General features: G+C 43.3%; 1 protein-coding gene across 1 annotated transcript in view; it reads left to right on the forward strand.

Annotated features, from left to right (window-relative positions):
• The window catches only part of SLC7A14 (solute carrier family 7 member 14), a 106602-nt gene that overhangs the window by 50655 nt on the left and 30697 nt on the right, over positions 1-25250 (forward strand). Inside the window, exon 2 of the mRNA XM_032407224.1 lies at positions 5834-6292. Coding sequence (XP_032263115.1) covers positions 5989-6292 — 304 coding nt within the window. The 5' untranslated portion in view covers positions 5834-5988. The remainder of the gene's footprint in view (positions 1-5833; positions 6293-25250) is intronic.

Here is a 25250-nt window from a genome sequence, read left to right on the forward strand (position 1 = left end):
GTGGGGCAGGCCTCAGAAGGCTCCTCCAGATCCTGCAGTCACCAGGTGGGGCTCATCAAGCCAGGCACCTTTTAGTCGAACTATAACCTCATTTTGCCAGGAGACATTGATTAGAAGAATCTTGTAGCAGTCCTAACTGTCCACCTCCGTGAAGGGGCTGCTTCTATCAGCCCATGTTCCCTTCTGCTCCAGATGTTCCAGCTATTCTCGGGGGATGTCACGGAGGGATTTTTGTAATCCCTTGGTATATTTGCAAAGTCAAGCCGGAATGATTTTTGCTGTTTACTGTTTTTTAGCCTTCATTTCCTTCCTCTCCTCACCTCCAAAGGCAGGCTCCAAAGTAATTCGATAATCCTACCTATTCAGTGAACTTCTAAAGCCATGATTATTTTCATCCTGACACAAACCTGCTTTTACCATCATACTTGGAGTCTGCTGAACCCTCAAGCACACTGGCAACCACCACAATGATGACTCTCCCCTCCCAGAGGCCCTGTAAGCCTTTCTTAGTTATAGCTGTGAAGTATTTTGAGAAACTTGAATTAAAGTGCTAGAGAAAGCACAACACACATTTATTGCTCATCTTGGAAAGACAACAGCAAAGAGCATCCAAAACTATCTTTGATTAACATAATCCGAGGGTAATGAATATGGATATTGTCAATAGTCACTTAGAAGCATGTTTTCTCGTACATTTTGTTCTCTCCAGTAAATTTCCAACCAAGAAAGAAAATGCCCCAAGTCCCTGTATGCATCAATAAAGCAAACACTCAGAGGAATTACACAGAGGGAATAGAGCCAGGAAGGAGCGCTCACCACCCTCAACCTGTGTTCCAGTTGGTTCTCTATGTTTTCACCACGCTTCTGATTACCTATCAAATAAAAGCCATCACCTCCCTAACAAGCCTGGTTCATTTCTCAGCATCCTTGTGACAGTTTCTGATGAAGGCTGATCAGACAAGTATCCCAGAGGGTGTTTCCAGACCACACAGTGTCTGTAGTCACTGTTCGGAAGAGACAGCTGCCTAGAGGCCCAGCTACCTGTCCAAAAAGAGAAATAGGAGGTACCTGTCAAACTGTGGCCCCATGTGGGAAATGACAATGTATTAGGGTTCTCCAGAGAAACAGAACTAATAGGACATCTACAGATACATATGAAGATCCGGATTAATTATAGGAATTGGCTCCCATGTTCTGGAGGCCAAGAAGTCCCATAAGCTGTCTTCTAGTTGGAGACCCAGGTGTAATGAAATCTGAGTCTGAAGGCCCAAGAGTCAGGGTGGAGGGGCCAATTGTATAAATCCCAGTCTGTGTCCAAAAGCTCAAGAACCAGGCACACCAATGTGCGAGAATCGAAGATGGGTGTCAGCTCCAGCAAAGACAGTGAATTCACCGTTGCTCTGCCTATCTGTTCTGTTCGGGCCCTCCAGGGATCAGAAGACACCCACCCACGTAAGGGAGGACGATCTTCTTTCCTCTACAGATTCAAATGCTAATCTCCTCCAGAAACACCCTCACAGACACACCCAGAAATAATGTTTCACCAGCTCTCTGGGCATCCCTTAGCCCAGTCAAGTTAACACATAAAATTAATTATCACAGGAAATACGTGTTTTTCCACACCCAGCACTTTAGTCTTCCCTGGTGGCATGTGGACCCAACTGCGCCTTGCTAGAACTATCATTAAAGAATCCCTATCTCTAGGCCACACCTCAAGCCAATTAAACTGGAATTTCTGGGGTGGGAGCCAGGCAGCAGTGTTTCTGGAAGAACCCTGGGCGATTTTAGTGTGCGGTTAAGATGGAGAACCACTGCAAACGGGTCAGGAGATCAGAAAACCCTGTGATCTTCCTGCAGAAAGCCGACATTAAGGCCGCTTGCGTTTACCACTGCCCTGCCCTGACACGGGCCCACTCTCCTCATTTCTGACACAGGTGACCTGTGAGGCTCTCCCTGGCCATCCTGGCAGTTGTCCCCCGCACCCCTGTGTCCCCTGTCCTCGTGCACAGGCTGCTGTGTAACTGCTCTGGTGATGGTTCTCTGTTGGTTTGTCTGTCTCCTCAGCGGCGGGGCCACACCTCATGCACCTTTCTACTCTATCCTGGAACTAACTTATCATTAGGACATGATTCTGCGGTTAACTTCACGGCAGCTAAAATGAGCTTTTTAAAACGTAAATCATACCATGTCACTCACGGTAATAAAACCCTCCAATGGCTTCTCACTGTGCTCAGAGAGACTCAAGCCCTGTCTTGGCTTGCAAGCCCTCTCAGGCTGACCCCGAGCACCTCAGGCAGGAGGGTCAGGAGGAAGGACATGAGCTCGCAAGCAGGTGTCCCAGGGCCAAGTGCTGGCGCTGTGGGCTCCTTGACTCTGGAGCAGTTACTGGACCTCTCCTGGCCTCATCTCTAAAGGCTGATCTGTTGTGAGGATTAGATTAGCTGGCTCACATAAAGCTCTGACAGGCACTGGAGTCCTCCTCCTCACCCCTTCCCAGCTTCACTCAGTCCCGGGAACCGGTCACTCCCGCTCTCCCATTGGGACCTCTGTGCAGGGACACTCTCTCCTGACACCTGGCACGACTGACTTCCGGTCACTCGGGGCCAATGCCGATGCCATGGCCTCATAGACCCTCTCTCACCCTTCAGCACCCCATTCTGTAGCCTTCGTGACCGGTGTTAGTTTGCTAGGGCTGCTATAACAAAGCAGTATTGTCTCCCAGTTCCAGAGGCTGGAAGTCTGTGATGAAGGTACAGCACAGTTGGTTCCGTCTGTGAGGAAGATGTGTGCTCCGTGGCTCTCTCCCAGTTTCTGGTGGTTTGCCAGCAATCCTTGGTGTTCTTTGGCCTTTAGATGCATCACCCTGGCCTCTGCTTTCACCTTCACACTTCATTCTCTCTGTGTCCAAATGTCCTCTTTTTACAAGGACACCAGTCATATTAGATTAAGTGCCCACCCTATTCCAGAAGACCTCATCTTAACTAATTACATCTGTAACAACTATTTCCAAATGAGGACACATTCTGAGACACTGGGGGTTAAGACTTCAACATACGAATTTGGGGGGGAACAAAATTCAACATCTAACATACCCCTCATCCCTCCCTGGAATGATCAGGTTTTATTTATCATCCTGTGTATTGTATTATATTCTTTCTTCACCGAACATCATTGTTTATGTTGTCTGATTTTTCTGCAATAGACACACTATGGCTTTATAATAAGAAAAACAATAAAAGATAAGCTTTTTTATTTTTTTTTAAAGATTTTATTTATTTATTTGAGAGAGAGAGAGAGAGCACATGAGAGGGGGGAAGGTCAGAGGGAGAAGCAGACTCCCCGCCGAGCAGGGAACCCGATGTGGGACTCGATCCTGGGACTCCAGGATCATGACCTGAGCCAAAGGCAGTCGCTTAACCAACTGAGCCACGCAGGCGCCCCAAAAGATAAGCTTTTTTAAAGATTTTATTTATTTATTTGACAGAGAGAGAGAGCACCAGCAGGGGGAGTGGCAGGCAGAGGGAGAAGGAGAAGGAGGCTCCCCGCTGAGCAGGGAGCCCGATGTGGGGCTCAATCCCAGGACCCTGGGATCATGACCTGAGCCAAAGGCAGACATTTAACTGACTGAGCCACCCAGTCAGTGGTGGCTTTTAAGGAAAAAAGCAAAAACAACCCTTATTCCTTGCATTGTGATTTAGGTGTTCATCACCTCCCATTCTAGACTGAAACCTCCATGCGAGCAGGTAACATGTCCTTGCACCCCCAAGCCTAAGACCATGCCTGGTACATAACAGATGCTCAGTATATGCTGGCTGAGTTGAAATTAAATAGATATGTACATTAATTTCTCACAAGAGCTCAAGAGCTCAAGCAAAGCAATTGTTCTTGCAGCCTCCCTGGTATATATGTGACACATTTTCTCAATCTAGAAATCTTTAAAAAAAAGAAAAGAAAAAAGACTGCTGACACTCTAGGCTTTTCAATAACTCTGCCATATACGATGGCACTATCCACCTGTACTGATATTTAAGGTGTTATCGAGAATTAAAACACAGCGTGAAGCAACACTGTCAAATCTAGGAGGAAATTAAACCAGTAGGTCCATCACCCAACCCCTGTGAACCAAACTGTCTCATTTCGCCTGATTCTTCTAATTAGGTTGTGTTTGCAAAGCCTTTAGAAGCACCCAAGTGTTATATTAAGTGCTAAGTAGTATTAATTAATAATATTTGTAGATTACATGGGCTGGTACTTCTTGTAAATGTAAACGTCCTAGGCTTGTCAGCACAGTAGTTTGAATCAACATTCAGCTGTATTTTAGAAGGTCTTTATAGAATTGTATAAAGCTTCTGGTTTCCCAAAGTAGCTTCATATAATCTTGGCATTCTCTAACTTGTCAAAACTTTGGAAATCGTCTAATATAATAGTTCTCAGCTCTATCAAGCCCAACGCCTCTTTTCTGTAATAAAGGTTTTATTAGACCCTGAAGCAAAATGCATGAATAACCTACCTGTATATAACATACTTGAGTATGTAAACACTCAGGTGAGCACACAGGGAGCTGTCAGATGCTTTCACTGTATAAAGAATCACCGTCAGTGTGCTGGTTCCAAATGGCAGGCGCTCATAGGTGTGCTGCATGGGAGATGCTGTACCATGGGTGGTGTTGAAAGGGGACCTTGAGGGCGCCTGGGTGGCTCAGTCGTTAAGCGTCTGCCTTCGGCTCAGGTCATGATCCCAGGGTCCTGGGATCGAGCCCCACATTGGGCTCCCTGCTCTGCGGGAAGCCTGCTTCTCCCTCTCCCACTCCCCCTGCTTGTGTTCCTTCTCTCGCTATGTCTCTCTCTGTCAAATAAATAAATAAAATCTTAAAAAAAAAAAAAAAAAAAGAAAAGAAAGGGGACCTTGAGTTTCTGAAGCAGTGAAAAATTCCTTTTTGGTTCCAAACTAAAGAATTTACAATCATCCTTCCATTTACTCTATAGCTGCATTCCTGGAAAAGTTGATGTACTTGTATATTAAAACCATCCCTGAAAATCCCATGTGTTTATACATAAAACAATTAGGTTTTAGGTTTAGATCATCATAAGAAGAATTTTCATCTACAGGAATGCCTGTGAGATCATTGAAAAATGGATGACACCATCCCACCCAGTTAGCATCTCTGGGGCTCACCCACCAAATGCCAGGAACACTTCCTCTTAATCTTTGAGAGCAAAAAAACACTCAAGACACTTTTCATTTTATTTAAGAGCAAAGTTCCAAAACAACTCCATGGGGTGGGATTGTTCTTCTTAAAAGTCATAAATCTAATTTTGCATCTTTGTATTTAAAAAATGAGGGTGTTGTGTCCCCAAAGAATATGCCCAAAAGCCACAGACAAAGTCTTCCAAGAAGAAGAAGAAACCAGGTAAGTCTTGGCAGACCCAGGCCAGGTGAGCATTTTCCATGTGCCAGGCATTGCCTTAAGCTCTTTTTAGACACTAATCTAATCTTCACATCAATACCAGGCAAAAGACTTTATTAACCCCATTATGCAGTTGAAACTGAAGCACAGAGAAGTGGGATAACTTACCCAAGGTCCCACAGCAGTAAGTGGCAGAGCCCTGACTCAGACCGTCTTCTTCAGAACGACTCAGGGACACAGTGCAAACAACAGATTGTTATTTAAGACTGGAGGTGACACAAAGGGGGAAATGCAACCCTCCTGCATTGTGAGTACACAAGATAGACCTGTTCAACCAGTTCATTATATTGACCTCCAACCATGCCTCCAAGTGATCGTTTGTTCTTGCTTGGTCTCATCATCTTCTTTCTTGTGTTTTTCCTGCAGACATTCATGCCCAGGAGAAGGCTGCTTTGGGTCCCTTTGGACCTTTCCTAAAAAAGGAGATCCCTATTCACTAGATGAGTTCCAGAAGCATCCACTAAGGCTCCCATAGAACCTCTTCCATCAGTTGACCTTCACCGTAACCCCTATCACGCAGGATGAGTGGCTTTCTTGCCTCCCTGGACCCCCGGCGGGTGCAGTGGGGGGCCGCCTGGTATGCCATGCACTCCAGAATCTTGCGCACCAAACCAGTGGAGTCCATGCTGGAGGGAACTGGGGCCACCACAGCCCATGGCACCAAGCTAGCTCAGGTGCTCACCACCATGGACCTCATCTCACTTGGCGTTGGCAGCTGTGTGGGCACAGGGATGTACGTGGTGTCTGGTCTGGTGGCCAAGGAAATGGCAGGACCTGGTGTCATTGTGTCCTTCATCATTGCAGCCGTCGCGTCCATATTATCAGGTAAGTGTCTCAATACAGTGGAAGGCCTGTGGAAAGTCTGTTACTGCTCACCCGCTCCTCTAGAATATTTAGTGATGAAATATATGAAGTGTCAACAAAGGAGTCATCAGATTCTTTTCTTGCCTTGACTGCCAGGGAGTTCAAGACTCAACTGTAGTAGCTTCCTTTTTCTTTGGTTTTTCGATACAAATAATTATTCTGGTGTCTGACCACCTGCCACCTTCTCATTCCCTGTCATGTCTTAATGGCTCCATTTTTATCATAACTCTCCCTTAATGGAAGATAGGTTAATCCCTTTGTGGGAATACATATAATACATATGTATAATATATAATATTATATTATATATATAATATAATACATAAAGGCTAGGCAGAGTAGCAAAATGACAAGTCACTAAATCTGATATAACTGGGATTTGATGAGCCAAAAACTGGCATTGTGACCCCCAAGCAGGAGGAAACCAAGCTAGGAAATGTAAAGCCATCGTGAGAATCACAAAGCACCATCTGCCATAAGCACTTCAACAGATTGTATTCTACAGGGGTAGTTCAACCAGTGCCGTCTCTCTCCTTGGGAAAGAAGCATAAAACTTATTTTTTAAATAAGGTACCAGGAATTATATATTGATAATTTGTGAAACGACTCTCCTATTTTCCCTTTCCTCTTCCCTCATTTTCTCTTGAGATGTGATCCACAGTATCTTCCCAGGAATAGGTCAATAGATAATAACTTGAAAAAGAAGGAAAAAGAACACATCCTGCTTCTTGAGCATTGTATTGCAAAAGGATGACATTTTGCTGGGTTTTTGGTGGCAGATCATGTGGGTCAGCTCATGTCCCGACAGGGAACGTGATGGCTTCATCCAGTGCCTCAGAAGCAAGAATGCTAGCATATATCATATATCAGGATTCCTGTGTACGAATGCACACTATCACAAGAAGAGTTCTACATGAATATTGTCTATCCAGACTAGCCTTCTTCCACGGGGGATGCACAGCCTAGGAACACACAACCAGAAAGTGCACCAGTTTATATTTGACATCTTTTTAACTTAATGAGGGAAGTAATTCCAGACTGATTTTATTTATCTCTTGTCAAGGCTACTTCCCTGTTGGTTGTACAACTATCCATTTTCCTGAAGTCATCTCTAAGATGCTTGAATAGCCTAATAATTGAGGTTCCTTCAGAAAAGAGGACTCTTTTCTTACAGATGAAAATAAATTATTCACATGGATGAATTCTGTGGATACTTCAAAAGCTGTTAACCCGATTGCAATCATTTTCATGCTTATTGGCAAAGAAACTATTTGGAGGGAAGTGCCAGATTCTTACTCACTATAAATTTATAGATCAAGAAGTGTTAGCATATAGAACAAATTAGTGATAGTAGGACAAAAGACAGACATATAACCAGGGGTCCCACCGAAAGTATAGGGCAGATGGCTGAGTCCTGCGCAGTTACTGCAGATGGCCCAGTCTCCTCTGGATCCATTCTGTTATGGCCCTGTCCCCCACGCCACAGTGAGTACTGCAAACAAATCACCCACATCTTATCCTTCACATTGCTACATTATATTTAGAAACCAGAACCAGGCTCAGTTGCATTCTGGGAAGCTGTCCCCCTGCCAAGGTGCTCATGGCACTATATAACCCAGACTTTTCTGCTGCTTATATGGAGGACCCAAGACTGACCCAGCCAGTGCTGTGCTGGGACCAGCTTGCACCAGCTGCCAAGAGCCCTAATTGTGCACACCTTTCCCCAACTTTCCTTTGTTACCTTGAAATTGGCTATGGTAGGAGTATTTACACCACAAAAAATGGCAAATGCTCCAAACAGAGTTTGGTGTGTTGGTTGGTTGGTTTCAGAGAGTCCGTCGTTAAGCATTTACCAGGACACCACTGGCCCAGCTCTACTTGAAGGTCCTGGAACTGCCCAGTAACTGGTGCCTTCACCACTGCACCAGGCTCCAAAAGAAAACCCTACCTCTCTCTCAGTCAGGGACAGCCCCCTTCCACATGTGGCTTCATCCATACACTTCTCTACACTCTGTGACTGAGGCCAGCCAGAATTCTCTGATAGCCCCCAGCCAGAGCCCAGGCCAAAGTTAGAGTATTTATAACAGAAGACTCCAACCAGGCCTCTCATTCTATGATCCTTTGTCACTGAACGAAGGGAAGGCCCCCTCTGCTGTCTTTTTTCCACTCCCATATCATCATCCTTGTAATTGCATCTCCTCTGACCAAATTCCCTCCACTTCTCCACTTCTCCATATCACGATAATCGAACTCTCTTGTATCTTCAGACTTTTTAATACATGTTCCTTTCTCCTTCTGGCCTTACCAAAACCTGGCTCAACCCTGAAGACACCGTTGAAAATACCAAGAAAGTGCACTAGGGGGATAGACGTGAAGCCAAAAAGCGGGGTGTTTGAAATTAATTGAGATTTCAGAAGGGGTACTGTAATCAGCAATGTTAAGGTTAGACTTGGAACCTGGCTCTGCCACTGAGTGGCTGTGAGACCTTGAGCAAATTCCATAACTTCTCTAAGCCTCAGTTTCTCCACCTTGAAAGTGGTCATAATGATATCTCCTTCACAGAGTTGCTGTGAAGATCAGAGATGCCTGGGAGTGCTGCTGCAATGCCCGGCACATAGCGCTACATAAGTGGTTATGATTACTGTGCGCCAAACCCTGCATTTGGAGCTTGTACATTAGCACATTTAAGACTCATAACATCTCCGTGCCGCGCCTGGGTGGTGCAGTCGGTTGAGCGTCAGACTCTTGGTTTTGGCTCAGGTCATGATCTCAGGGTCGTGAGATCGAGTCCCACGTCGTGTCGGGCTCCACCCTCAGTGCGGAGTCTGCCTGAGATTCTCTCCCTCTCCCTCTGCCCTTCCCACTGGTCCACTCTCTCTCTAAAATAAATAAATAAATCTTTAAAACAAAAAAAGATTCATAATATCTCTTCAAGGTAGGTTTTATTATCTCCAGTTGTACATATAAGAAAACTGAAATTTTTTATTTTATTTTATTTATTTATTTGACAGAGAGAGACACAGCGAGAGAGAGAGCACAAGCAGGGGGAGTGGGAGAGAGAGAAGCAGGCTTCCCGCCGAGCAGGGAGTCCGATGCGGGGCTCGATCCCAGGACCCTGGGATCATGACCTGAGCTGAAGGCAGACGCTTAACGACTGAGCCACCCAGGCGCCCCAAGAAAACTGAAATTTTAATACCAGAACCTAGATTCAAATTTGTTATAGCAACAACATCTGTCAACGCTGACTATGAATTTAAATCACTTGGGGAAGTTTTTTTTTCTAAAGAATGGTTTGGGGGAGAGAAGTCAGCTTTACTGAGTTATAATTACATACAGTAAAATGTATTCTTTTAAATATACAACTTTATGAGCTTGACCAACACATACAATTTATGTAACCTCCACCACAATCAAGATACAGAAGAGTTCCATCAGCCCCAGATAATTCCTTCATGATACCTTTTGCAATTCTCCTCACCTCCACCCCCACCCCCTGGCAACCACTAATCTGTGTTCTGTCCCTCTACTTTTGCCCTTTCCAGAATGTTATATACATGGAATCATTCAGTATATAATCTTTTGAGTTTGGTTTCTTTCACTTAGTATGATGCATTTAAGATTCATTCATATTGTATATATCAGTGGGTCGTTCCATTTTATTTTTGAGTAGTATCCCATTGCATGGATGTACTACAGTTTATTTATCCATTTAGTAGTTGAATGTTGAATTGAGTTGGTTCCAGTTTGGGGTCATTATAAATAAAGCCATTACAAATATTTATATACAGGTTTTTGTGTGAACACAAGTTGTCAGTTCTCTTGAGCAAATACCTAGGAGTGGAATTGTCAGACTGTGTGGTAAGGGTAGGTTTAACTTTATAATAAACTGCTAAACTCTTTTCCAAAGTGACTGTATTATTTTTCATTCCCACCAGCCATACCTGAGAATTCCAGTTGTTCTGTTCCTTGCTAGCCCTCAGAATTGTCAGGTGTTGCTTTTTGTGGTTGCTTTGTTTGTTTGCCATTTTAAAAGGTGTATAATGATATTTCAATGTGGTTTTCACTGTCATTTCCCTAATTGCTAATATTTTGAGCATCTTTTTATGTGTTTATTTGCCATCCATCTTCTTCGGTGAAGTGTTCAAATCTTTTGCCCATTCTTTAATTGGGTTCTTCATTTTCTTATTATTAACTTTTAAGATTTTCTTATATATTCTGGATATAGTTCCATTATTACATATGTGATTTTGTAAATATTTTCTCCCCTTTTGTGGCTCATCTTTTAGTTTTCTTTTAATTCCTGTATATTTCCTTTTAAAAATGTTGATGCCCAGGCTTTACCCCCAGAGATTCTCAGTTGGACTGGGGTCAAACCCAGGGAATGATATTTTTTTAAGAGCCTCAGAGGATTTGAATGTGCAGCCAGGGTTAAGAACTACTCTATCATTGGGACCAAAACTTAACTCCTGCTTCAGCTATGACCTACAAAAAGAGAAAGCATATGTTAGGATATAAATTATTTGGCCAGCAGATTCTTAAGAGATTTTCTTGGCCCTGTGGCATCATCCCCTGTGCCAGGCAAACTAGCTTATACCATGAAACAAATCTAAGAGAGAGAGCCACTTCCTCTACAATTTGACAAGAGCCAAATTTACAGGAACCTCCCAAGCTCCTCCTACCAGTCATGTCCCAACACCATACCACCCACAGCCCTATTGCAGGTGGAGGGAAACTTATCAGAGGAAGCAGTTTGTGCCGTAAGCTGGTCCATAAGGTTTTATCTACTCTATAATAGTTCAGCAGGCCACAACCAGACCCCATGCCCATACCAAACCTAAAAAACTCTTTGAATACACCAGATTAAATAAACGAGATAGGGGAAATTGTTTTCCTTCCTGGTTCCCACCTACAACCATGTTGAGAGACTGAGGAACGGAAGCAGAATGGCTTCCAGAAGTTGTCTAATTCTGTTGACTCAGGAAGAAACACAGAGCAAAGCCACCATGCCAGTGACATCTGGCCACTCAAAGCCCTAAGAGCCTCCTAGGAACTTGAGTGAGGATGCCTGCTTTGACATTTTTCCCTAAGTTTATTTCCAGTTCTCTTTTAATATTACCAAATTTGAACCTTAAATAGAATGTAGGTTTGAATGACTCCTAAGCTCATGCAAACCCTACAATAACTCTTTAGGCCTGTATCTCAAATGGTTTTGGTAGGGATGAAGTGACAGTGTGCTTAGAGGGCATCAGTCCCCAGTCTGATGCACAATACCAGTGAGTTTTATCATCTACTTACAAGAAATAGTTGACAAAAATCTAATAAGAATTGGTTCAGTAAAGATGTATTGTGTACCCACCATCTGCCAGTTCTGGGGCAGTACCAAAAACAAATAAGAAATTCTACTCTAAAGGACCCATTGCTTATGGATGGAGATGAACACCCAATCTGATGGGTAAGTGGGGCAACAATAGTAGTAATAATAGTAATAATAGCAGCAGCAGCTACCATTTATTGAGCACTTACTGTGTACCAAAAGTGTTCTAAGTGCTAACACATTGTTACTTAATCCTCACATCAACTCTATGCGATAAGTGGTGTCATTATCCTCACATTACAGATGAGAAAACAGAGGCTTGTGAAAAGTTTGGTAACTTGCTTAAGGTACCTGATTAAGAGGTGACAGAGCAGGGAATGGAGTGAAAGCAGTCTGACTCCAGAGCTCACATGGTAATCACTTCGCTCATCTGCTACTGTATTTAACAGATTATGGTCAGATTCAATCCCACACAACAGAAAACCAAAAACAAGAGACAATTTCACTTCTTCTTTGTGTAGAAAGAATCTGGAGGGGGGTTGCTATTGTGATTCTGCAGTTATGGGGACTCAGCCCTTAGTCTTTGTGCTTGACCATGGAGGATGCTCGGCTTCCCTCCTTAAGGTGACTTCAAGATCCAAGATGGCTGCTGGAGCTCCAGTCAGTGCATCTGAGTTCCAGAAGGCAAGAAAGAGAACAGAAAGTTGAGACAGGTCATTTCCCATATTTCTGTCCCCTTTTTAAGAAACTTTTTCATAAGTCCTTCTCTATAACTTACATGTAAGTTATCTCTATAGGTCCTTCTCTATAACTTACACTGGTTGAAACTGGAACACTTGGCCACAGCAAGTGAGGCTATGAAGTGTAGTCTTCTGACTGGGTACATTGTCAACCCCAGTATTACAGAAGCTCTGCCAATGGGAAAGAAAAGGAAAACTGCCTGTCACTGCCACATCTATAGTGGGTGTACAACCCCTAAGCCCTCCAGCTTGCTGAGATCAAGTTGTTCTGACATATTTAATAAAATTGGTTCTGATTCCCCATAATGTATAATTGGAAAATCTAGAGTCCCCCTCAATAACAATAGGGAATTGTGAGGCTTACCTTTTCCTAGTTCTGCCAACTCTGAGTCTCTGCTCCCATGGAGTCTCTGTCTCTATCTCTCTACAATGTCATCCCGGGCATTCTCCAAAGATATTGTCCCCTAACTAAAATGGTCCATCACGATCATTCACTAAACAAAGTGGGTTCTTAGAGGAGGGACTTGGGGACCAAGCGGGAAGTCCTGCCCAAGAGGACAGGCCAAGAGATCAAGAGACACAATCAGATCCGTATTGTAGTAACACGGTGGGAAGAAAGTAGAGGTGGAGATACTGGTGTTGCACACACTGTACAGAACAGACAAGAGATTATGAGCGGAGATCAGAAGGAAGCTTAGGATGGAGAGGGTGTGGGCAAGGGCGAGGGAGGATGTGGCAGAGGGATAAATGCCCTCTCTAACTGAGAAAAGACAGAACAAATGAAAGTGTTTTTGAAATAATGTCATTAGAATAACGGATTTACAACACAGTTCTGGTGACAGAAAGTGAAAGTAGAAGCAGAAAACCCTAGGAAAGTGGACCGCCACAGAACACCACCATGGACAATAAACAAATCCACGTGTGCAGAACACCACAGGGAGGCTCCCACATAGCCCCTCTTTCCTATCCTCACCCACACGGTGGAGAGAAGAGTGACTTGATTTCTTCCCTCAAAAGATAGTCAGTGGTTAAAGTAACTTCCTGGGAGGGAGGCAGACAGTGGCAGGGCCAGAACTCTCACCTCAGAATGCAGGACTCCAAAGCTCACGCTCTTCCATTTAAGCAAGCTGCCTCTGAGATCTTTGAAGCCAAGCATCTAAAAGGCAATATGGGCCATCAGGCCGAGTAGCATTTTTTTGGCATTCTTAGTTTATGGTTTGGCACTAGGGTTTCTAATTTGTATTTCCTGCCATCCTCATTTGCCCTTTGGCATCTTCTAATCCATCATCAGGTGAGACCATGGGAGCTGAAACCCTGGGGATGTGGTGAGGGGAGCAGCACTCTGTCAGGCAGATGCCTTTCCCACAGGCGGGGCTCCCAAACCTCCTCCCTGGGCTGGATCTTCACAAAGCCTAAGCAGAATCTCCCCATTGCAGTATTCATCTCAGGTTGGATTTTCATGACCAAGGAAGATTTCTAAAGATTCTGTCTATTTAGAGAATCTGCTGAGTTCCCTTGTTTTGTTTTTCAGAACAGACCATTTTCCCCTCCTCAAACTGAAGCCAGACTAGAGAGATGAACACAGGAGGGTTGGCCTTTTTGCATCGTTGGTCGTTCTCAGTGATCTAGGATCACTCATTCATTCCACAAGCTTGCATCTCTTTGTTGGCCCAAAGGTATCTGAGTGCTGCTCTTAACCATAATGGTGGTGGGAGAGGCAAAACACTGAAAGAGTACAGAGGAAATGCAAAGATGAACAGATGCATGCCAGTCTTCAAGCCTCTGGAAAACTAGCTCTCCAAAATATTGTCCAAGCTCACAGCTCTTTGTCGAAATATTAATAACGATAGCAGCTACCCTCGATGTTTGTAAAGTCTCTAAGACATAACTTAATAAGCACTTGGTAAATGTTAGTCATTATTATTATTGTTGTTTTTATTATTAATAATCCAATACTATGCCCCAGGCACTGTGCATTTAATGCTCTCAACCTCCCTACTGGGTGACTATTAGTGTCCGCATTTTATTAATCATAACAGCTAAACCACTGGGGACTTCTGATGTGCCTGGCACTAGCTGCACACAGCTGCATAATACTCCCAGCAAATCCTACAAAGTAAGTGCCATTGTGTGTTTATTTTGCAGATGACAAAACTCAGGGTCAGAGAAGTAAGGTGACTTATCCAGGCCCTTAAGGCAAGCAGTGGCCAAGGTTGAATCTAACTTTGATTCTGCCTGGCTCCAGAGGCTATTACCCCCAAACTGCCTCATGCAGACACATGCCTCCAAACTTAAGAACTTACCAAAGAGAATCATGCATATCAAGAAACGCTTCACTCTTATTGGGGTTTCAAAAGAGCAGGTAGCTCACCCTATTCTATTGATGAGTTGAGCACTTTTCTAGATCATAACTTCTGTAACCCAGGTCATGAAAATGCTTTCTAAGCTCAGCGTCTTTCTGTCACCTGTCAGCAGTGAGAAGGGTGTTGTGAAGTTCATGTAAGTCTTCTATATAGAGCTGGATTGACAGCCCTGTAGGAAGGATGTCAGTTACCCGTTCAGAGAAGGTGAGCTCATTTTAATAAAACTTTACAAGTCACTTAAATTGCTGATTCTGAAATGAGCTTCCTCCAGCAAACCAAGGAGAACCTGGGCTCCTTTGACATCTTCTACAGCACCTGGTAGAGTGGACGGTGCATGCCAAGAGCAGCTAGTGTGGTGTGGGAGGGACCGGCTTACCTGCTCTGGGCTCAGCATCATGGCAGATGTGCTGCAGAATGCAGGAAAGAACTCTGAACATCCGTGCAAAGAAACCAGACAGGCACATGTTGAAATCATCTTGAGCACTGCAAGAGACCACAGGGCCTGGGACAGAAGTCAGGACACCTGAGCCCTCATTCCAGTTCTGTTCTTCAGCAGCTCAGGACACTTAGGCAAGTCACTCACCTCTTGACTTCAGTTTCCTTCTCTGCAAAATGAACAGTTCAGATTCGATTGCCTGTTGGAGAGTAAGAAAAGAACCCAGGGAGGGGAAAGATTTGTATAGAAAGGTCCAATGTCTCAACATTACACACGCGCGCGCACACACACACACACACACACTTTCCAACCCCAGGTAGCATCCTGGTACCAGATGGGGTTAGCCCTCTTGGAATGGATCCACCTCACTGCAAGCCCTGCTCTGCCATTTACAATGGTTATTGAGGGTATTGAGCCCTCGGCACAGCTGGGAGGTGGCAGAGACCCCAGGCTATCACTGCCACCTGTGAGCAGCCTCGCCCCTGTGCATATTGCCCTCCTTCTCATAGCCATACAAACGTGACCATTCTCTGGGTGTGTTCTGTCAAGTGGGAAAGATTGGGAAGTCCCAATAGCCTGTCTAGAACTTGGATTCATCATCTGTAAATGGAAATAATAACAGTTTTGCATCATAAGCATCTCATGAAGAGTGTGTATGTAAAGTGCTTAGGATAGCCGGTGCACATGGCAAATGCTCAGTATCTTTTCCTCGTGTTCTTATCACCACTGCCATACAATTGGTCAGGTCTCCAACCTAAGGAGGCTCTATTTGTTCTTAATGCAAATGAGCTTCCGTGTCTCAGATTCTGAAGCCCCTTGGTGCATACCTAGCAAAAGACCCAGCAGACCTGCCTCCTATCCACCCTTTTGCCAGGTGAACTTTGCACAAAGAACATTCTTTTAGATCTGAAGGTATTTTCCCCAAGAGGAATTCTCATCTCTACCAGGATAGCCCCCTTCAAAACGATTGTGCTTCAAAACGTGCAAGGAGGCTACACCTCAGAAAACAAGTAAATGAATACATATAACTACAAATTGTGGTAAGTGCTGTAAGGAAATTAAACAGGCTCCCATGACAAAGTACTCCTTCTGAAGAAGTGATATTTAAGCAGCCTCAACTCTGTACACTGAAAAAAGTACTCAAAATGAGTAAGGCATGACTGCCACGAGATAAAAGCCCTGAAGAGGAGTGACGCCAGGCATCAACCCTCGCCCTAGGGGAGCCTGGTATGAAGCCGACTTTGTGCGTGGAGGCTCAGGAGCTTTGCATGTGCCCAGCATCCGCTCTGAACACTCAGTGCCCCTCCTCATGGTGTCCTCCGTGCACATTAGCCCTGTTTGGGAAAAAGTTGAGATGGCACCCCTCTTTTATGAGGGGTGTCTCATGTCTCTAGGAAGGTCCTCCACCGAGAACAGATCCAGGCCCATGAGAGAGTCGCTGTGTCTCACGCTCCTGGGCATCTGCTGGGAAAGCAGCCCATCCCAGTGGAAACCAGACCCACCTGCTCATCAGATGGGCTGAGGAGCCACCTAAGGGCTGGAATGTGCTCGCTTAGCACTCACCTTTAACCCCAGCCACAAAATCCTCAGGGCAGGGAGGGATGGCTTAGTCCCTTCACAGAAGCTTCTTAGGTCTGTCCTTGTTGGCACCCCTTTCATCGGCTTTAGAAATGGGGGCACTGCCTCCTCCTAGAGAGGGGTGAGCTGAAAAATATCTGGGTGCACGAGAATGGCCAGCTGTCACTTTACTCCTGTTCTGTCCTCTCTGCACAAAGCCTTCCTAGGCCAATTGTCAGAGTCATCTGAATGAGGGGCTGGAGGCCCCCTGAAGAAAGGTTGAGCAAGAAAATGGGAAATTTCTCTCCATCCTCACAATTTCTAACTGGACCTGCAGAAGAGAACATATGTTTCCAGATAAAAGATTTAAAACCTAAGAAGGAACTTTTCCAGGTTCTGATTTAGAAGTGAATTGGGCACACATAGGGTTTGGTCTAGACTCCAGATGATTTCTGATATCCCTGCCAATGCTGAGCATCTAAAACCATCTGCCAACAATTCTTGCTTCCAACCCCTTTGATCTCACCCGCAAGGCAGAGGCTCCTGCATAAACACTCGGGAGGCTACTGCTAAGAAAATCTGTGGGATTCCCTTTCTTCCTCTGTACTAATCGCCATGGCTCCCACTGGAGGAGTGCCCACTGCATGTCAGAACATGCGTTCCTTTACAGACCCGTAGCAACCCCCCAGTAGGGATCACTATCGCCACTTTCCAGATGGGGAAACTAACACTCAGGTAATTGGATGCCTTACTCAAGGCCATAGTTAGTACTAATTGTAGTTGTCATTTAGTAAGCACTTGCTGTGTGCCAGGCCCTGGGCAAAGTGATCTGTGTGCAATATCTCAGTTAGTTGTCACGACCACACTCTAGACCTCTCTCCAGAGGCTGGGTGGCTCCTATAACACTCACTGCTTCTCCTAAAGCAGAGACGGGCTGCTGATGGTGGCCTCAGCATTTGCAAACAGCTGACCTGAGCATGAGAAGAGAAACCACGTACAATGGGCCTAGCATAGGTGGATACCAAAAAAAAGGCGCTTTTCTCTTTTGTAACATCTTTGTCCTTCCAAGACTGTCTTTGACATTGACCTGAGGTCGCCTACATACAAATGTTAGGAGCAGAAAAAAGGGCAGCCCCAGCCCACCTGCCACCACAGCAATGAAGAGGGACCAATCCAGGTCAAATAGGCTCTGGGAACAGCTAACCCTGTGGGTCATTTAGTTGAAAGCAACCGCATGAGCATTATTATTATTACCATCTTCATCATCTGATAAAGCAATAAAATAAACTAGCATACACTATTGATGATATTAACGATAGCATGACCAAACGATATAATACTCTAATTCATCATGCTATGGAAATTGTACCTCCGACAAGCTCTAAAATATTTTCACAGAAGGAGATCTAGAGAAGAAAGTAAACAGATAGTCTGGTCACATTTAATCAGTAAATTATTAAACTTCCTTGACCTGTCTCAAGGGTCACTTCTCTGACTATAAGAACATCTTCTTTCCTTCCCATGTATGTGTTGATAAATCAGTGTTCTGGTTTGGGGACCTTGCAAGCTCTCTGTTCCCTACTCAAATTTAACTGGAGTCCTGTCAGGTTTAGTAACGAATAGTGTCACACACACACCCTGATTGTTGATGCTGCCCATCCCCTAAACACAGGCTCTTACTCTCCACCTGGGGCCTGCTTTGGCAGAAAAATTATAAGTCTCTTCTTAGATGCAAAGAAACAGGCATTGTCAGACAAATTGCTTTTCTTCCAGACGCATTTGTTAAAATTGCCTAGGCTTCACTGACATGTGATGGAGTGACGAAGGTTACTCAGGTAGATGAGACAGGAGCAGGGAAGGGAGAGGGAGAGAGAGCCTGATGGATTCCTCCTGGGGAAAGAAATGCACAATTTTCTTGGCTAATCAAGAACATTGGGAAGAGGACATGGGTGCAAGATGGCAGGTTCCCACATGCCAGGGGGCTGAGTAGAGGTTTCTGAGCAGTTATTTTGAACATACTGTATCTATCAGTGATTCTCAATCATGAAGTCAGTTAGTCCTGAGAGCCAATTATCTGCCATCTCCCAGATACAGGATGGAATCAGCCATTGGACTGAACCAGTGTCCCACCAAACAAGTCTCTAAGAAAGTCCTCACCAAACAGCATTTTGTTGAGATGGTTGTTACTCATTTCCTTCTCATTTTGTTAGTTTTCTTAAAACATCTTTTTTCTGTTTATGAATTAAAATTTAAAGTGATTCTGCATTCCTTGGCTAACCATCAAGTGACTGGAGAAGGAGAGATATATTGATTCTAAAAGTATAACTGCATAGCTGGAGAAAATCAATATGAAGTGCAATGTTGGGGTTGAGATGGCCATCATGAGTGACTGCCTGCTGCAGACCATCGGGTGGAAGTTTCCCAATGTAGTTGTTCAGAGATGGCAAGTCCAGATCTGAGAAGGATTTCTCCACTCAAGAAATATATTCCCCGGGCACCTGGGTGGCTCAGTCGTTAAGCGTCTGCCTTCAGCTCAGGTCATGATACAAGGGTCTTCAGATTGAGCCCCGCATCAAGCTCCTGTTCAGCAGGAAGCCTGCTTCTCCCTCTCCCACTCCCACCACACTTGCATTCTCTCTCTCTCTAAAATAAAATAAAATCTTTAAAAAAAAAAAACTGGTGTCACTTAAATTAGGAAGTCAGGAGTTATTGTAGGAAGTTGGTATGTTAGTTGATAGATAGGTTAGGAAATTAGTCAGTAAGTTAAACTACATGTTAATGGAAAAACCTCTATTTAAGTAGAGTAATTGGCATTCAAGTGTGAATAACCTCTAGATTTACTCTTTCCAGGTGAAAGTACACTTTTAAAAAGTACTTGTATATCTAATGGCTTTCTTTAGTGGAATGTGAAGGGAAATATTTTGCTTTTGCTTTTTCTTTAAAGATTTTATTTATTTATTTGACAGAGAGAGAGGGAACACAAGCAGGGGGAATGGGAGAGGGAGAAGCAGGCTTCCCGCGGAGCAAGGAGCCCGATGCGGGGCTCAATCCAAAGACCCTTGTATCATGACCTGAGCTGAAGGCAGAGGCTTAACAACTGAGCCACCCAGGTGCCTGGGAAATATATTTCTTGAGGGGAGAAATCCTTCTCTTTCACCTACTTCCAGGTGGATCTTTCTCTTTTACACCCTCTTAGGATGGAGGAGATGGTTCTAAGAGAATAAAAGAGAGCCAGAGCAGGCTGTGAGTGGTGGGACGCACAAATAGTGATTATTTTGACTATCGGAGGCACCATACTGGGCACAGTTTGGAAAGTTCAACATCATACATGGGCTCTCTGCGAGTAGTTAATGTAAGGCTGGCTGATTATACCTATTTGTGATATAACCACAGACTCTCTGAGTTCAGGAAAGAAATTCACAGTGAAAAGGACCAAATTTCTCTGAACTCCAAATCATACTTCATTTAGGGTATGCAAGAGGAGATCATTAGAGAATATTTCAAATATGGAATCCCCTTGGTATCTTATCCCAACCCGCTTTTCAATGTGTAAATCCTAAGTTTGACTGCTCTTTAGGCTGGCAGTTTGTCAATTTAACCAAAAACAGTCCTGGGTATAAAATAAAACAAAACACTAGGGATGTGACAAAATGAAAAGAAAGGTATGTTTACAATATACTTAAAGAGTGGATAATTTGAAAAGGATATCTGACTTGCAGGCTATGAGAAATCACTCTATTCCCTCTTGTTCTGCTCAAATGAATCCTCTGTATTTGTCGAGGATCTGAACTTGCCATCTCTGAACAGCTACATTGGGAAACTTCCACCCGATGGTCTGCAGCAGGCAGTCACTCATGATGGCCATCTGTACCCCAACATTGCACTTCATATTGATTTTCTCCAGCTATGCAGTTACACTTTTGGAATCAATATATCTCTCCCTCTCCAATCACTTGATGGTTAGCCAAGGAATGCAGAATCACTTTGATAATAGCATAAGGCAAATATGACTAGGAAGATAACCCCAGGGGAAGAAATTTTTTAATGCATTACTAACTTGAATAGAGAACACTTATAAATTTTTCTCTCATTTAGAATAGTGATTCTCCACCCTAGTACACCGAATCAACTTCAGGTAATAAATACTTTGAAATTCTTCCTTTGCTACCCTAAAATGCAAACTAGAGATAATGCTACCTTCCTACACAGTTAATTTTCTTTTTTTTATAGTTATTAAAATTATATTTTATTTTTTTAAGTTTTTATTTAAATTCCAGTTAGTTAACATACAGTGTAGGGGCACTTGGGTGGCTCAATTAAGCATCTGCCTTAGGCTCAGGTCATGATCCTGGGGTCCTGGGATCGAGGCCCACATCAGGCTCCCTGCTCAGCAGGGATTCTGCTTCTCCCTCTCCCACTTGCCTGCCTCTCCCCCTGCTTGTTCATTCTCTCTCTCTCTCTGTCAAATAAATAAATAAAATCTTTAAAAAAAAAAAACATACACTGTAGTATTAGTTTCACGTATACAACATAGTAATTCAACACTTCCATAAAACACCCAGTGCTCATCACAGCAAGTGTACTCCTTAATACCCATCACCTATTTAACCCAACCCTCCATCCAATGCCCCTCGGCTAACCCTCAGTTTATTTTCTATAGAAAAGAGTCTGTTTCTTGGTTTGCCTCTCTTTTTTTTTTCCCTTTGCTCATTTGTTTTGTTTCTTGAATTCCACATATGAGTGAAATCATATGGTATTTGTCTTTCTCTAACTGACTTATTTTGCTTAGCATGATACTCTCTAGCTCCATCTATGTCATTGCAAATGGTAAGATTTCATTCTTTTTTATGACTGAGAAATATTCTTCTTTGTCCATTCATCAGTCAGTGGACTCTTGGACTGTTTCCACAATGTGGCTATTGTAGATAATGCTGCTATAAACATTAGGTTGCATGTATCCCTTTGAATTAGTATTCTTGCATTCTTTGAGTAAATACCTAGTAGTGCAATTGCTGGATCATAGGGTAGTTCTATTTTTAACTTTTTGAGGAAACCTCTACTTTCTTCCAGAGCTACACACTTAATTTTTTAAAAGTCAATATGCCCTGAGTATGGAAGATAAATTAAAGAAAAGTCACTTCTAGTAAAAATAATATTTCGATGTGTGGAAGCCAGGGCATAAGAACAATAAGAGAGATAATGAAGTCGTCAGAAGTCTGCTGTCATTTACAGAATCACTATAAATGCAAACTCACACAGGTGTGCTGTTTGATGTTCAGAGACCATGAGTCATGTAGCTCTTGATGATATGGTTTTCCAAAATAATGGCCAAATCTTGGTAAATTCCAAACAAAACAAATTACAACTGTCCCTCAATTTACCCAGTTGTTGCAGCCCTAGAAAATTCAATGTATATGAAATCATGAAAAAAATGTGTTAATATATAAAATGGGGATAGATTCAGGATCAGAAATTATAAACAGGTTTTTATAATATATAAACCTGTTTTTATAAACACGTCCATTTTGACCCATAGGAGTTATGGAACACATAGGACAATGCCTCATTCTGTGGGACAGTCCCACACTGTAGAATGCCTAACAGCTCACAGGTTCCTACCCACTTAATGCTTCAGGTGCCCACAATCCTCATGAGAACAATGGACACCCTCACAGATTTCCGAAATTCCCCCTAGGCAGCAGTACCACTTTTGCTGAGAACTACTGGTTTGCAGTATTTTCTCCAGGGCTGCCCCCACTGACTCAAATGACTGAAAGTTGATTCTGTGAAACCAAAGAATGATAGCACTAGAAGGGACCCTAAAGTTTATCTATCTGGCCCCCTCCCTTTACCCATGTTAGGAAAGTAACTTGCCCTTAGACACTCAGTTATTACATGACCTAAAATAAAAACCATGGTTTCCCTTTCTTTGGTTTTTATTTCTTATTGAAATTAGAAAGATACCTTTGAATATGTCTCTCTTACACACCAGATATTTGAAAAGTTGAGTGATTGACAATATTTTCTGGTTTTTTTCAGGACATTTGGGGTTGAAATCACTCTTCACCACTGAGCTTCAGTGCCAGGGTGGATACTCTCTAGTGCCCACTAAAAGCCTGGATTCTTGCATGCAAATAAATCAGAAAGATGCAAAAATAAAATCCTTTACAAAGTGTCCAAAAGAATGGTCTCTAGGAGCAGAAATTGTCTTACCCGGTTAGTGTCTAATTGATTTTCCCACTATTCTTCCCAAACTCCAGCTATCAGCATCCAAGCAGGACCTTGGGAACTAAATGACTGACTTCATATGCTCCTACACCGTGCCCAGCTCAGGGCCTCTGTCTCTGCCTCAGGACAGCAATGCACTTGTTCCTTCACAAGACCTAAGGAAGACTTGGCTATTTGCCAATTACCCTTGGCAAGTGGGTTCTGATGCTGAATTGGGTATTTTTACATCTAATTTGGCAGATCAAATATTAAGGAGAGAACCACTGATTGCCCAAACTTCATAATACTGGCTCTCCAAATTAAATTTACAATCAAATTTAATGTCAATTTCAAAAGCATTGGTAGAGAAACTTCAATTTACAAGACTTGTGCATTATTAGGAGTAAAGAGGGTGAAGAGAAGAAACTCATAGGATATAAGAATTATTGGGTAAAGCTGTGGATCCTACACCAAAGAGTAGAATTAGGATTGCCTCCTAATCCCTTCCTCACACCATACTAAAAGGGCAGCTTAATGTGTATCTGCAAACCCAACTCTCTTCAGGAGATGAGAGCACAAAAGTCCTTCAAGCATTCAAGAAAACACTATCAGGTCCTCATACTCAGTGCTTATACACTCTATACTCTACTCATGGAAAAATTCTCCAGCCCTTCCTTCAGAGAACAATTCCTCTTAATTTTAGATTCACTCTAACAATTTAAACATCACAGGTGGTCTGCCTGCTCAAAGTCACCCCTGTGTCAGCAACAAAAAAAAAAACAACTGACAGTCTGACCTCCAGGAAGAAGGTGGAAAACTGTTTTACAAAGGGGTAGGGGGTGCCGACATAAAAACTCAAAATAAACGGTAGCCTAGGTTATTCAGTGCAGAGACTGATGGCTTTGCTAGCCCTGAGAATGTCTCCATATATAGAACAATATAGTAATTGATGTAAAAGAAAAGGAAACTATGCCCAATATATTTAGCAGCAAAATCCGTAAAATTCAATGAAACAGGTAGAATCCTAGAGTGTCAGAATAGGAAGACCCTTAAAAGAGCATCCCTGTCTAATTCCTTTATTTTACAAAGAAGGAAACTGAATATAAAGGAATGAACAGGGTCAAGGCAGATTTGAGACAAGAGCACAGCCCCACTTGTCCAGTGCTCCTTCCACATGGATGCCCTGAGAACTGACAGCACTAAGGGGTAGGAAAAAAAGATATTGCATCACCTTTAATCATTCATTGTGTCCTGGCTTCTGACAACTGTTTTTGCTTCCTTGCATTGATTTTATTCCCTGATTTGTGATGAAAGAAACTCAGGGTTGGCCCTTAAAATTGTGACTGAAGGAAAAGTTTACTTTGAAATCCTTCCTACATCCCATTCCTGATGTGTTTCCTCCAAGCTGTCCTATGTTTGTCATCCAACTTGGCACCCCACCCACTGGCCTCACACCCAGAGTCCCCAGCATGATGTAGGAAATGCTCCCAACTCCCAGAAGTTTGGCATATTCCCAGTCTCTTTCTAATTTGATCTATAGTTCCATCAAAGAATGAGGGAATATACTAGCGTTTTTCAATTATAAGTGGAGAGCTTGTGAAAATGCAGATTCCTGGTCCTCATCCCTGAAATTATGATTTAATAGATGATTCTCGTGGAAGTGGGTTTTGACCCACTCTGGAAAATACATGGCTTCTACTTACCTCTCCAGGCTCTCTGCCCCCAGTCCCCTCATGCATACTTCCCTCCACCCAAATACTTCAGACTGCCTACTCACCATGTCTTTGCTTCATGTTCCACCTTCCTTGCCCAGTTAATTCCTCCATATACCTCAAAACCAGCTGATGCACATGTCTCTCCCCTCTGCTTTCTCTGTTCCTATATATCTCTGCATTATTGAGTTTATGCAGCCTATGATGGACACTGATCTTTTGGTATATCTCCCCTTGAGGTCAGGGTCATGTCTCACTTGCCTTTTTTATTCCCAGCACTTAGCACCCTGCCAAGCACATAGTGGGCATTCTATAAGTGTTCATTAAATTATCTTTTCCACATATTAAATTTCCTTGTTAAAAACTTAGTCACTTATTTACATTTGCATGTTTTATCAACCCCACCTCCCATATATAGTACAAAATCTTCACAGATCGCTTAAACTCTCATTCTCAAATGAGGATCTCCATCCACAATATGTAAAAGTGAAAGAGAAGAATGTTAATGTAATGTAGCCATTAAGTGTGGGGTTCATAATGACCTAGGCCCACGTTCATTCAGGATCTCTGACACCTAAGGAACATCACAG

The sequence above is a fragment of the Phoca vitulina genome, unplaced genomic scaffold (genome assembly GCF_004348235.1).
Source record: "Phoca vitulina isolate PV1807 unplaced genomic scaffold, GSC_HSeal_1.0 scaffold8, whole genome shotgun sequence".
Lineage (NCBI taxonomy): Eukaryota > Metazoa > Chordata > Mammalia > Carnivora > Phocidae > Phoca > Phoca vitulina.